The sequence below is a fragment of the Triplophysa rosa genome, linkage group LG18 (assembly GCF_024868665.1).
Source record: "Triplophysa rosa linkage group LG18, Trosa_1v2, whole genome shotgun sequence".
In the NCBI taxonomy this organism is placed as follows: domain Eukaryota; kingdom Metazoa; phylum Chordata; class Actinopteri; order Cypriniformes; family Nemacheilidae; genus Triplophysa; species Triplophysa rosa.
Genome location: NC_079907.1, coordinates 20415160 through 20429961, shown reverse-complemented (window position 1 = coordinate 20429961; position 14802 = coordinate 20415160). Strand labels below are relative to the sequence as shown.

The following is a 14802-nucleotide window of genomic DNA, read 5'->3' as shown; positions in this document are numbered from 1 at the left end:
CATCTGTGTTAGGGTTATTAACAAAAATATATATATTATTGTTTCAAGTTTAATAACCCCTCTCCTCTGCTGCAGGAACCCAAACGTCTGGGGATTCCTCCAGAATGGAGTTTGCACAGGATGGATTCAGCACAGCTTTTACATCACGTGTACATATCACAAAAGGAATTATCCCTCTATATACAGTATACTGTATGTTGGTATTTCGTATGTCATCCAAATCTGTTTTTGTATTATTTATTTATTTTAGGGAAATGTGTTAGTGAGCGTCCCTGGAGCGTTTCAGTGGAAAGGTGGCTATGAAGAATATTCTTCAAGCAATGTCTTTAAAGCAGGCAGAGAGCATGATAGTTATCTAGGTAAGGCTTTTTGAGGCACACATGAATAACAATTATTAAACATTTATGAGTCTGTCCTGATGATTGATCAATAGGTGTGTTCTCAATAATGTCCTATACACTGATATTGGTGTATTGTTAGTAACACTATGAACTGATAATTATTTTTGGAACATACTGTAGAGAAACTACGGCTACTTACTCATTCTTATTAACATTTTGTTCTACATTTTAAAATAATAGTAAATTTAAAATGACCCAAGACTGTTCTATATTGTAAATACAGTCATGACTATAAGGGTGTTATTAGGCATAATGACAAGCAGAGAAACCTCTTCAGCTATAACTTTTTTCATTACCCTCTCATAATCATTGCTTAAATAACAGACATTTACAAAAGAAACTGACTTTATTTTTACATTTTATCTTAAGGTTATTCAATGGCAGAAGCAAACGTGTTAGGAATCATCTATGCAATACTTGGAGCACCAAGATACCAGCATAAAGGACAAGTTGTTGTTGATGCTTTAACCATACAACAGACATTCTCACTGGATTCTCCCAAGGTTGTTCAGTCATTAGTGCCACACAATGAATGTCAAAATCATACATAAAACACAATATCATTCTTGATTGTGCAATCATTTTGTAGTAAATTAGGTACTGTACTGTAACTTTTTACTTCTTTAAAAAATATCTAAATTATCTAAAATTGAGATCTCAAATGATCTTTAACGGCGGATCCAAACAAAATTATAATCTACTGACTTCAAACCAACATTTTTTCAGCAAAAAAATCAATTTAAATCATAAACATTGAGTGTTTCCACTACACTTGATACTAAGAATTAGTCTTCTTTCAAGTGAAAAGTAAATTGTTGATATGTAATTCAAACAGTTTGAATGAATGCATATAGCATGTCGTGTTTTGGATGCTGCATCCTGCATGGTATGCTAGTATGCTTCCTAGATCAAGAAATTGAGTCTTCATTTGTTTTTTTTTGGATTCACAAGACTTCTGAAAACCGTATGCAGATGTTTTAAAATACACATTAAATGTACATCACTGTTGTAATCACGTTGGCCAAGTATGTAGGGTTATTATAAAATAATGTAAAGGCTTTAAATATGTATTTTATATTTTAAATATGAATTAAAATATGACTTTAAATAATTCCTACAGCAGGCCTATTTGCCTGAAAAAATATGTGGTATTCTAAAATAGCATACAATACAATAATGTTTGGAAGTCTTTGTTCTCAGCCTCAGATTGGGTCATATTTTGGAGCTGAGTTATGTGTGGTGGATTTGAACGCTGACAAGAATACAGACCTTCTGTTGGTTTCAGCACCAACATACACAGAAGGGGACAGAGAGGGCAAAGTATTTGTATACTCCTCACACTGGGTAAGTGAAAGGAAAATGTATAGATAACAGCATATCGAAATCAGATTAACTATAATAAAAACAAACATTGATTTAATACTATATTATTATTGCTGCAAAAATTATATCGCCTTTAAAAACCGCAAAAAGATTAGTTCTTAATTTGTCATTTCTCCTACTGTTCTAAGCGTGGCTTTACTTTCTCGAATACGGAGCTTGTGGGCATGGCAGGACAGAGGGGCAGATTTGGCTCTTCTGTATCCAGCCCAACAGATCTAAATAGGGATGGTTTCAATGATATAGTGATTGGAGCTCCTTTAGAGGATGATGGACAAGGCAGCATCTACATCTTTAATGGGAAAGTTAGAGGGATCGTTTCAAAATACTCACAGGTGAGTAAATGAAAGAGATGGGCAGGTAAATGACAATGTTGGATGTTTTAGATTCGTATTCGAAAAGCTTTTTTGCCAAAGCGCGAAAACATGAAATGTGCTCATTTTCAAACAAATACACATAAAAAAACGACTCTTATATTTTTTTAACAGAAAAATACAAAAAATGTAATCATAAAAGTGACAGAACGCTGTCATACAGTATCATTTTCTCTGTGTTGTGCAGTGTTTTGTTTGTTTCTTGCTCATGATTCTGTTCTACTTCATCCTTTTGTCACCCTTTTGTCAGGCATACTGTATATATTACTAGTGGGTGCAGGACACTATAGTTCATGTAAGCGAGGATATCGAAATAAAGTAAACTGTAACATTATACCCCAAAATTCTTCATTCAGTGGACCGGTAAAATCGATAAAAATGTGACCAAAAATTATTCAGACACTTTGACCTGACCATGTTTTGCTTAAGTGTTTCAATTTGGTTGCCCTAAATTGGTATTATCTTATTGTGTACTTAAATTGAATAGCTAATATTTTTGGTTGATTGTAATCCATTACATACCTATCAAAGTTATCTGACATTATCAAGATGAATTTATTCTGACACAGTTTAACTCTGAGTTCTTGTGATATTATATTACCATTTTCATGTCCCAGCAAATGTTCTGACTGACAATTTTTTTTTATAAAAAAATAGGGGCCAACAATGTAACTATGTATACAAAAGTACTTTTGCACTTTTTGCAGTATAATACTTCTCTTCCATAATCCATAGATTCTAAAGCTAATCCATAGACTACGGTGAATCCATAGACCTTTTTAAAGCTTCTTTATTGGTTGTATTTTGTGTTTGTTTGTTATTATGTTTACATGTTTATTTTATTGGGTAATGACAGAGGATTGGTGGATCATCAGTTCAATCAGGTCTGCGACTTTTTGGGATTTCATTAAGCCAGTCCTCTTTAGACCAGAGTCGAGACAACCTGCCTGACATTGCTGTTGGGTCAATGGGAGCAGTTCTGCTTCTCAGGTTAGTTTTTGCTCTTCAGTGCAAATGCAGACTCACACATACAGAAACACATGCTGCCAACATATTTGTTTGTGTGTCTGTGCTTCATATCACTTGTTTTCAAACTTGCTCCTGGGGACCCACTGCTCTGCACATTTCGCATATCTCCCTTATCTTACACACCTGACTCAAATCATCAAGGGTCTCATTTATTAAACTTTGCGTAATTTCATCATTAAATTGTGTCCACGCAAAAAAGGAAGATTTTGCATACGCCAGAACCTGCAAATAATTCCCTTTATAAATCCCAGTCAAGGAAAGACTGTGCGTACTGTACGTGTATCTCCACCCCATCTCCTCCTCGATATAACCATATATGGATCTTACAACTCCTAGTTTAACTATGCATAATGTCATCTTCATATCATTTCCATATGCATATTTCCATTCCTGTGACGGTACGAGTCATGTGGAAGATTTGAGCCAATGGACCGCTCCACCACCGCATCTTGCAGTGTCAACAATAATATCAAAGTGCAGATCTTTGCACACAGTTCTGAAATGTAGTTTAAGAGGAATTATAATTCATCTCACACTCCTCGCTGTCATTAAAACACACAACATGCCACAGGGAAGTGTTTAAAAGCAGCGCATGCACTAGAAATATATCTGTACTTTTTGTTTAACTTTTAGATGTAACCTGAGTGCTTAACTCCATTAATAAGAGTGAAATATTTAATCAAATGTGTGTATAAAAGAGAAAACAGAGTTAAAATGATTCTGGCTGTATTATTACTTAAGAGTACATACATACTAAAAGAGTACATACGCATGGTCCCGTATAAGAATACGTGATGGTGAGACAGCACTGATTAAATGTTTAGAAATAATTTTAAGATTTGAGTTGGATTTTACAAGGTGTTTATGAAATAATTATCACTCAGTACAAGACCAATAACACTGCTGGATTTAATCTTCACGATAACGTGGATCCAGTGGTGGAAAGAGTACGGAAAATGTGTACTTAAGTACAAGTACCGTTACATTGCTAAAAGTAAAAGTACTGGTGTTAAAAAAGTAATTGACTAAAGTAAAAATTACTCTTCTCAAAAACTACTTTGTAGCTGTTGCTATTTAATGAAATATGGATAATTATTAATAATCAAATTTGGAGGTTTATGTAGAAATAGCTACTTCTAACAAAACACATCTTTACCTTATTGGTAAAGCATATACAACTCAGACAAAATAACCATTTAATGTGTTTAAAACTTCAGTCAGTCTGTCTTGAGCTCAGTTTTCCAGTGTAACGAGGAAGGCGGGACGAAAGCCATGAGGGAACGGCACGAGGCCGGTGACGCAAGTGATAATGAGTGTCAGCTGCGCGTTGCACAGGTCTCGCGTCGTTCCCTCACGGCTCTGATCCCGCCTTCCTTGTTACATCCAGTTAAAACCATTTATGCTATTCCAGCACTGTTCAATCATGTGTACTAGGCTCCACAATGCAGAAATTAACAAATAAGAGGCCAAAATACTGCATGCAAAAAAAAAACATTTGTAGCTAAAATTGCATATGCATTAGCTTTGAAAGGACACATCTTTACAGGGAGCTGGCTGATAATTTACTCAACCTCAAGCCATCCATCATTATTTCTTAGGTAGAACAGTAAAGATTTTTACCTGGAATTGTGGTCCATGGTCTTTGCAAGTCCACGGGTTCATGTCTTTAAAAGTTCAAAATACAGAAAGAGGTAACATAAAAGTAATCCCTAGATGCGACTTCTGATGATCTATTGACGTCTTATTAAACTAATCGATCAATCTGTGCAAGTAACTGAACTTTATTTACAACATTTTGACTGGTAATGTACAGTTTGCGAAACTTCCTTGCGTGCATTCCAATCGCATTCATGTTCCCTGTAACTAATAAGGGCAGAGCACTTGATGTAGAGACTCTGGAGAGAGATGAACAATTGTACCTCATAATATAGCCATCTGGAGGACCAAGTAGATCTAGCTGCAAATTGCGGTGGACGTCCAACCTGCCCACATCCAAGTATGATGTCAGAAGCCATGCCCATGTCAAATAAGTTATCGTCACTGTTCCCCCTTGAAACCTGGTTAAATGTACGCATGTGCAAAAATAGGCCTACTTCCTGTCGGCAGTCTGGAAATCGAAATAAAATGTTATCTTTTGTTTTACTTATACACAATTTCACATTTGTAAATGATGTCTAGGCTAAATTAAATCTAGGCCACCCCAATTTGGTAAACGATGTCCAATTTGTGGATCTAATTTCGTCATCAAAACAGAACGCGTGTATTGATTTAAAGAGTACATATTACGAGATCATGTAAATTACAATTCATGCAGTGTGTAATGTTGGCGTGTGTGAATGTAAGCAGTCTGCGAAGTTGCAAAGCCAAAGGTAAACGAATAACAAAGTTATTGGTTTGGAAAAAAGGGAGTCGACTCTGAATCAATCAAGATTGATTCGCACTGTATTTAAAGAGAAAGTTCACCCAAAAATCAACTGTGTGTGATTTTTTACTTACCCACATGATGTTAAACATGTTTAGAGAACTTCCGGCGTCTTCGGAGCACAAATAAAGATATTTAGGTGACATCCAAGAGATTTGCAGGCCTCCTCTTAGACATCATGGTGTCAGCTGTGATGTTCACAGATCTAAGTCACCAAGTATCATCTCATTCTGATGAAGTTATGATTTTTAACATTTCAAAATGTTAAAAAAAAGAGTCCCAGAGGGTTAATATCATTCTTTTCATATTTACTTTCTACAATCTGACTTCAGTTCACCACCTCGCCATCTGTGTCGCAAATTCCCTTTGTCTCCAAAATGTCCGTACACATGGGTCAGAGATTGCGTGCAGGTGTGCACATTTTCCCGTCAAGTTTGTTTTTATAAATCCCATCTTTTCAGTAGTTCTTCACTGCAGAACGCGAGATCCAGGGGGCAAGGTTGGATCCAGATCCAGTCTCCTCCTATTGCATTGTGATTGCTCGACACTGGATCCAGTCTCCTCCCACTGCGTCTTGATTGGTCGACAGATTTCTGCAGCAGTTTCGCGTCATACTCGTGTTGTTGCTCAGCTTTCCTGTAGCTCAGTGGTTAGAGCATGGCGTTTGCAACACCAAGGTCATGGGTTCGCATCGGATTGCACATACTTAGAAACAATTGTATAGTATAATGCAATGTACATAAGTCACTTTGGATAACCGTCTGCCAAATGAATAAATGTAAATGTAAAAGCTCTACCATTTCAGCATTGAGTCGTAACTAAATTTATTCTTTTGACGGAAAACAAACTTGCTAAAGAGAAACTTAATTTATTAACATAACATATGTTTAATAACATATTTTAATAGATTTATGTTTAGTGTAAGGGTTTGGTTTAGGGTACTTTTAATAACATATTTTATTAAATTTAGGTTTAGGGTAAGGTTTAGGGTAGGTTTAACATAACTGTGATCATTACTTACAGGCGTACACTGAATTATAATTACTCTGATAAGAGCAAACGTTGGCGACCACTTGTTGCAACTTAACTCTCCAAATTGCAGCTAAGTATATAAAGTGGTAGGAGTTGGATCTGGATCCAACCACGCACCTAGATCTTCTGTTCTGCAATGAGGACCATCTCCATCTTTTGCGTAGGAAGTGGTGTATGCGCCAGCTCATTAAGGTAGAAATCCGTGAACTGAAGTAAGTGTGTCAGTTAAGGGAGACATACAAAATGTACAGAGCAGTGGGTCCCGAGGACCAGGATTGAAAACCATTGTTTTATATGGATGATTCAGGTCCAGACCCATCATGATGTTGGAAACCAAAGTAAATTACAACCCATCAAAAATCTCAACCAGTGAAACAGATTGCACAAAGCCGTGTATAAACACCCTAGAAGTTTGCTTCACCATGAGTGGATACAAACATAACATGCCAGGTATGATATAAAATGATTACACACTACTGTGTAATTTTTGGTGCTCTGAAATCTACGTTGCGTTCACATACAAACACACATGCTACTGAAATTTAAAAAATGTGTTATTTCCAATTTTGTGAATAAATGTATATTTTCTAGATTTATCTGCAAATATTATATACACAATAACACTGGATTCCAAGCGTCTGAAATATCGAGCTTCCTTCTTGAATAAAAAACGTATCTTAATTAATGAGATAACCCTCAAGTTGCCAGCAGGAGGAGTGGGTTGCAGTAAACATGATTTCTTTATAGAGGTAAGTTGTAATATATTTCACTGTAATATGTATTGACTAGCAATTGTAATTAAACGTTAAGTGAATTTACAGTGTGAAGTAACCAGAAAAATCAAACCCTATATGCAGGGTGTTATATTAATAACATATTTGTTATTTAGGGCTGTCCGGAAGATGCTCTAAATCCATTGTCGAATCAGTTAAATTTCACATTTGAGGGGCTTCCATCTAACATCATGCAAGGTTTAAAGCCAATACTTCTGCCTGAGATTAAGAACACCACAGATCATAATGTAAGAGTCATAATACCAAAATGTCAATTTTTTTCATGTTAAACAACTGCTATGAACAGTATTTATTTCTAAACTGTTAAATTAAAAGGCACAAAAAGTGCACAGCATGTAATCTCAGAACCCTTTCAATATTTTTGACATTGCTGCTGGAGCCTTACTCATTACTAAATCTCTTCTATTACTGCAGCAGTTATTAGTCTCTGCCAGAATTAAAGAAAACTAAACACCTGTAACCTAAAGAATAAGAAAAGCCTAAATCCTAAAAAAAATGTAATAACCATGTAACTACTGTGTATTACAGCTAGACTTTGAAATAAACTGTGGACAGGATAACATCTGTATTGATGATCTCAAAATGGATTTTAATTTCACTGGGTAATTTTAAAAAATCTCTATAAACTAACAGTGCGCTCATGCATGTAATTCATTTAAAATCTCTGTTTGATTTATCTCACCCAGATCCACAATCATAGAGGTTGGGATAATGCAGGAGATTAATGTCACAGTGTTTGTAGGGAATAGAGGAGAGAACTCATACAACACTCACTTTATCCTTGAGTACCCCTTAGGACTTTCCTATAGGAAAATCACCTCTAAACAGGTGAGACAAGCACACGTTAATTCAATAACTGTCACAGTTGTTCTCTGTTCTGTTATGGTTTAGTTCCGTTTTCCCGTTTTGTCTGTGCTCCCGCATTTGTTGCAGTAGTAGAATCTAGATGAAATAAACGCATGGATTACCTTTTCGAAATCTTTAAGAAAAAGAAAAGGCTTTGCCTTAGAGAGTAGACGAAGCTGGAAGAAGCAAGATTTAACAAAAAAGTTTATTTGACGGTCAAATTTTAAGCCATCAACAAAGATGAAGCCCAGATTTTTTACCCATGACTTTAAACACGGAGACATATCTCCCAAATCTAGTGTCAAAGAATTTGAGGATTCAGACGGGCTAAAAACTATAATTTCGGTTTTCTTATCGTTAAAAATTCAAAAATTTAGTGAAAGCCAAGACTTCACATCCGCCAAGCATGCCATAAGAGACTCAAGACCCAGAGAGTTGCGTTTCGCAGGCAGATAAATCTGGGTGTCGTCTGCATAACAATGAAAAGACAACCGGAATGTTTTCTAAAAATCGAGCCAAGAGGGAGCATATAGAGAGAAAAAAGCAAGGGCACAGGGCAAAAAAGCCTTTCTCCAGTATTGTTCACTCATCTTAACAGAAAAACACAAAATATGATTTACACCAGTCTAGAGCTACCCCTACCAAAACAGTGTTCTAAGCGATCAATGAGAACAGCATGATCTATTGTGTCAAAAGCTGCCGTCAAATCTTAAAGCACATGAACTGCAGAGTCACAAGACATTATGATATCATTAAGAACCTTTAAAAGCGCAGTCTCGGTAGAATGGCATTTACGAAAACCAGACTGAAAAGTTTCAAACATTGAGTTTTCAACCAAGAAACTTTGTAATTGTAAAAACACAACTTTTTCCAAAATCTTGGAAATAAAAGGCAGATTGGAAATGGGCTTAAAATTTGTTAGAACTGATGGGTCCAGATTCGTTTTTTTAAGCAATGGATAGACGACTGGATGTTTTAAGTTATCAGGCACTATTCCAGATTCTAAGCTGCGATTTACTATAATTAAGAGATGCGGAGCAACATCTTTGAAAACTTGCATGAAAAACACAGGTTTGTTCCTTGCCCATCGACCCACAGGACACGCATGGACACTGCGTGCTCTGCCTGTGTCCGGTCTATGTGGAGGCGGCTCTAACTGCCTACACTGCGAGGACCTTCCGGTGCAGGTGCTGAAGACTCAGAGAGTCGCGGCCCTCTGTGATTTTGTTAGGCTGTGTCCTGCCGCCTGTTAGGTAGTCCGGTTTGGCGCGTCGGGGGAAGAGGATGAGCTCATGTCGCTGGCAGATGTTGGACAGGGATCTGTCAGAGCCACCCCCCCCCCCCCGCACTTCACAAAGCCGGCGAGGAGCAAGCTGGACACATGGTTTCTGCAGCCGGGCAGCCGCAACGCCGACCAAAAGAAACGTGCACACTTTTCCCTGATGTTCACGAGGAGGTCTTGAAAACGTGGTCTGTGCCCCAGTCGGCGAGCACCCACGCTTCAGGATTGGCCATCTTCACCTTGGTGGATGGGGTGGAAGCCCGCGGTTATGCGCGCATTCCCCCGTCGAGCAGGCGATTGCAGCGCACCTGTGCCCGTCCTTGTCTTTTCTGCAGTCCGAGGCTTGGCTGCCGTCTTGTTCCGGATGACCGCCCACATAGCGGAGAAGGCGTTTGCCGCCTCTGGAGGCCGCCTCCGCTCTACACAAATTTAGCCATTTCTCACACAATGAGCAGCTTCTTGTACACGAGCAAACCCCATGCTTAATTTTCACAAGTGATTAGGCCCCCATTGTAATGGCGGCATGCAGTGTAAGCACATGTTGTGATTATTCTTTCACATTGGCGCCGTTCAAAATGGCGACGAGGTTTTTCACGCCATGCATTTATCAGGCGCTCCCTGTAGTACGGTGGTTAGAGCCACTCGCTTCTACGTGGGGGATCCGGGTTTGATTCCTTTCTCAACCATCACTTCTTATGGCGAAGTACACCATAATGTGGTTTACGTGTGCGCTATAACTTATGGTATACGGATATGAAGTGTCTGTAATACCTGCGTAATTCCTTTTGGCTAAAGGGTGCACGCTTTCCATCAAGTGGCTTGCGATACTGCCATGGAAGCAACACTGCCCATGTGACTGTGTGTGTGTGTGTGCTTTTGCACGGACCTCCATACGGGGCTTGTTGTTACTTATGCACGCTGCTGTTTCTCTTGTGTCCCAGCTTCATATCGGTGTGGCCACGGGGCACACCTATGGTGGTTGATGGCGCGGTTTGGTGCTGTTCGATTTGTATATGCGCAGCCTCACTACCTAGTGTTCTTTGCCTCCAGCTCCCATCACGACTGTGTCCTGTTGCATGCTTGATACATATTGGGTTTTCAGTGCTCCTGTATACTCAGCGCTAAGCCCCCTGTATCGAGCAGCAGATCTGTGTATCTTTAAGCTTCCCCCCATGTATGACAACTGGTAGAGCCGTGTTATTATGAGTTCACAATGCCCCGGTCACTCTCTGCTGCTCCCATACTTCTGTTTGAATGCCCGTAGATTTGCTCACTACTACGAAATGTGATCGACTACAGCGCACTACGCGCTGTTATGCAATCCAGTTTTATTGCAGCTTCAGCGGTGTTATCTCAGTTACAGTTGGTGGAAAGCAGCAGTTCTGGGAGCAGACATTCACAAGAGTCTGACGTGGTTCCACCGTCCAGAGTTACGGCTTCGCCATGTTTTCTCGTCCCTAGTCGAATGATAGTCACCGGACCTGACCAATCATTACTGAATAGATCCTCGCTTTGTTGTGTTCTATCATATCTGTGCCATATCCAGACACCCCCTTAAATCAGGTGCTTTCGGCGGTACCATACTTTTATTGTACCCCAACTGAGCCATATATTTATTTTAATCCCTAGTCGTAGGCGTTTTTCTGTGATTAATGTGGCCATTCTGAATGTGAATTGATTCAGAGAGGGAATGTATTTGCGTCCTTGTTATTTTGACATGTGGCTGGATTTTGCGGCGGTCGAGCCTGCGTGTGCTACACAGTTGGTACAGCATGTTTGCCGTTGCTCTGTGTACTGCTTGTAGGACAGTTAGATACAGAGCTGGCCGCGCCGGTCTCTGCCCTATAGCGCTGCGGCCATTTCCCACATACGAGCTTACCCATTTGCATAAGGTGTCTACCTTGTATGAGCGGTTGCGTTGTGCTACTACTGCTTGTTGGACAGTTGTCTCTGTCGTATTTATGTTCACGGTTTGCGAAGAAATTAATGTTTCTTCATTCCGGTTTTGAACATAGTCAGGACTGATAACGAAGACATAAAGAGAAACGATTGTGTGAAAGCTTAATGGCTGTGTTTCCAGACTTTGATATTTGATGATTATGCACAGTATTTAAGGAAAAATATGTTGTTATTTATTTACACTGTGTACGTTTTGTGTGTATGCAACGTTTATAAATGAGACCCCTGAAGCGCTTACACTTGTTACATACTACGTGATGACTTCACTTATATGCAAATTAGTGCATGACGTCATCTGGCGACATTTAGAATCTTTTCAGGCAGGCTTTAGCTACTTTCCATTGAAAATAGTTGGCAACACTGCAGTCAGAGGTGGGTAGAGTGGCCAAAATCTTTACTACAAGTAACTAGAGAAATTGTTACTCAAATGAAAGTAAAAGTCACTATTTAAAAAATTACTCTAGTAAAAGTAAAAAGTATGCCATGAAAAAACTTCTCAAGTAGCTAGTTACTAGTTACTAGTTACTTTGTATCTGATTATATACTATTCATAAAATTCATATTAATGCCAATATTTTAATCAATGTTTTTAATTAATATTATTAACATAAGCAGGTACACTCCTGAACAAAATCTTAAGACCGGGGGGGAAAATTACAAGTACTCACTGTTACAAGGGAAACTCACTGCTGAGTCCATTTTTGACACTTTTAGTTCTGTTGTGGGTTGTTTTTGGGCTATGGTCTTAAACTTTTGATCAGCTGATGAACAGCCTGTTTGAGTTTAAATGAAGTTTTCAATAAATTGCCTAATTTTTTTTGTCTCTTGCTCCTGTTTCTTACAACCTGGTTACGATCCACCAGCGAGAAATGCAAATACTTGTAATGTTTTCCCCGGTCTTAAGATTTTGTTCAGATCTTTGCGGTATACACACAGAATAGATTCATATCCACTTCATCCAACGCTCTTTGCGTTCTGCGGTCTTAAATTTCCCGCTACGAGGAGTGAGTAATCCGCCGCTTCAGACGATTCAGATTGTGCGAACTGAAGAAATCATTTGAACTGATTCGTGAACCTATTCAGACAGGTTTTCCCAGTGTTCAATTAATGCTTTCATAAGAATCAATCACTCAGGAATGCCCATAAAAAGAGATGACAACCTTGAAATAAACGACGCATTTTAGAATGCATATTTTAAGATGATGGAACGAAGGAACGTCATGCAGTATAACAAAGTAAAAGTACAGATTTTCTATTAGAAATATACTCAAGTAAGAGTAAAAGTACCTGCTTTTAATTTTACTTTAAGAGTAGCCTACATATTTTACAAAATGTTACTCAAGTAAATGTAACGCAGACTGCAGTGTAGTGAGCCGCGTTTACAAACAGGGAAAACGTGTTATGGTTGATTCACATGGTACGCGGCAGTTGCGTTTGTCTAGTTTATTTTCAAAGGGAAAGCAGCAAAACGCTGCCGCTTCGATGGCGGAGCAGAGGCGGTGCTCGTGCATCCAAAATCCCTCATGGCTCTTTGCGGCATGCGCAGTTGAAGATACATATTGCTGAAAAGACATTTTTTTTTTACTGAGGAGAAGATTCGTTCATCAATCAGATGGTGTTGTAATTTTAATTCTCTGATATGTGTGATGTTTTGTAATTGCTTGAGAGATATTCTCTATAATATTGCTTGAAATGCATGTACAGTAAATGTTTCTTTGTATTGTGCACACTGTGCCCCTTAAAAGAAATGGTTGCATGATGCCCTGATCACAATGATGTAAGCATGCTAAGGATGGGAACGTAAAGTGCAATGTGTGCAAGCCAGTATGGGGCTAACTAACTAACTACTTTCTCAGTAGAAAATTATAATCATGTGATATCTGTTAAATTTGTGGCTTGCAGAATGCACATATAATAGTGATTATTACACCCTCCCATATATACATAGATTTATACAATGAATATAAAGAAGTAATGTATGTTAAACATATGGAAAACTTTCTGTATAAATAGGGCAGAGTGGAGTGTACTTCTCATGATGGTGAGCAAGAAGGTAGTATGGGACAAACAACCTGCTACATCAGTAAACCCATTCTTAAGGCCAATGCTGAGGTGAATAAACTCACATGTGACACAAACATAAAGTTATATTTTGTATTAAATTGTTACATTTGTAAGCGTGGCTGTCATGGTCATGTGACTTGGTTTTTATTCTTAAATTTCTATTTGTTTTTAATTTAGGCTGTGTTTGAGATTACATACAGTATTAGTAAAGAAATTAAATTTGGGGAAACCGTGAACTTTGCTGCTGAGGTCAAAAGGTATGACTTAACCTGTACCCCACCCTTTTGTCACGATGTTCAATTGTTAAGAACATTTAACGTTCACAAAATAAAATGTTTCAGCACGAACACTAGAAATTAACTTTTTGATATTTACTACTAAACACCAACCATTACTCTCCATTCACTTACAGTGGAAATGGTAACCACTCTAAAAACAGCATATTATTTCAAAAGAAAACTATTGTTGTAAAATATGCCATATATATTGCTTTGATAAGGTCAGTACTCTGGTCCTTTATTCTTTTAATATTTGAATTGACATTTTTGTTCCTCAAGACTGCTGTAATTTGCATTGCTTTCATTTTTTTCAGGCATGAAAATTCCACTATCCACATAAATTTTACTGCAGGGAAAAAGGATCTCAAGAAGCCTATCATGCAGATATTAAAGGTATTGCTTCAAGAGCAGTTTTTTATGATGTCTACAGGATACAACATTTAGCCTACATTTCTAAGCTCTTGTTTCACAATTGGTTTAGCATTGCATTAGCACTGCAAAGAAAATGTATACCTTAAATTAACTGATGCATAAATGTAAATACAGTACACAAATTCAATTTTTGTCACCTTTTCTCTTTCAGGTTTATAATGACCTGAGAGAAACAAATTTTACAGTTTTCATCAGTGTACCAATGAAACTGGGTGATGTGGCCATCTGGACTAATTCTGACTTTCAAGTAAATACAATTTTATAACTACTCATCCTACTTAAAAAAAACATGCTGTAAAGAGTACTGTACACGTGAGAAGAGAAAAAAACACAATAACACCTCACCCTTTAACAGTTATTGTAACTTTATCATAACTAAATCTTATACCCGTTTGCTTTAAATTATAACATTCTTTGGTGGCTTACAAGAACATTGACACACTGAGAGAAGTGAACATGCCATTATATCAATAGCTGATGGGGAAACTATTTTGACCTGAATATACTGA

The 14802-nt window shown here is 37.9% G+C and overlaps 1 protein-coding gene across 1 annotated transcript in view; it reads left to right on the top strand.

The window, feature by feature from the left end:
* Nucleotides 1–14802, top strand: part of LOC130568929 (integrin alpha-X-like) — a 107312-nt gene that overhangs the window by 82590 nt on the left and 9920 nt on the right. Inside the window, exons 15-25 of the mRNA XM_057358185.1 lie at nt 3012–3145; nt 6946–7088; nt 7230–7387; nt 7528–7659; nt 7961–8034; nt 8119–8260; nt 13533–13631; nt 13761–13840; nt 13996–14082; nt 14176–14254; nt 14445–14540. Coding sequence (XP_057214168.1) covers nt 3012–3145; nt 6946–7088; nt 7230–7387; nt 7528–7659; nt 7961–8034; nt 8119–8260; nt 13533–13631; nt 13761–13840; nt 13996–14082; nt 14176–14254; nt 14445–14540 — 1224 coding nt within the window. The remainder of the gene's footprint in view (nt 1–3011; nt 3146–6945; nt 7089–7229; nt 7388–7527; nt 7660–7960; nt 8035–8118; nt 8261–13532; nt 13632–13760; nt 13841–13995; nt 14083–14175; nt 14255–14444; nt 14541–14802) is intronic.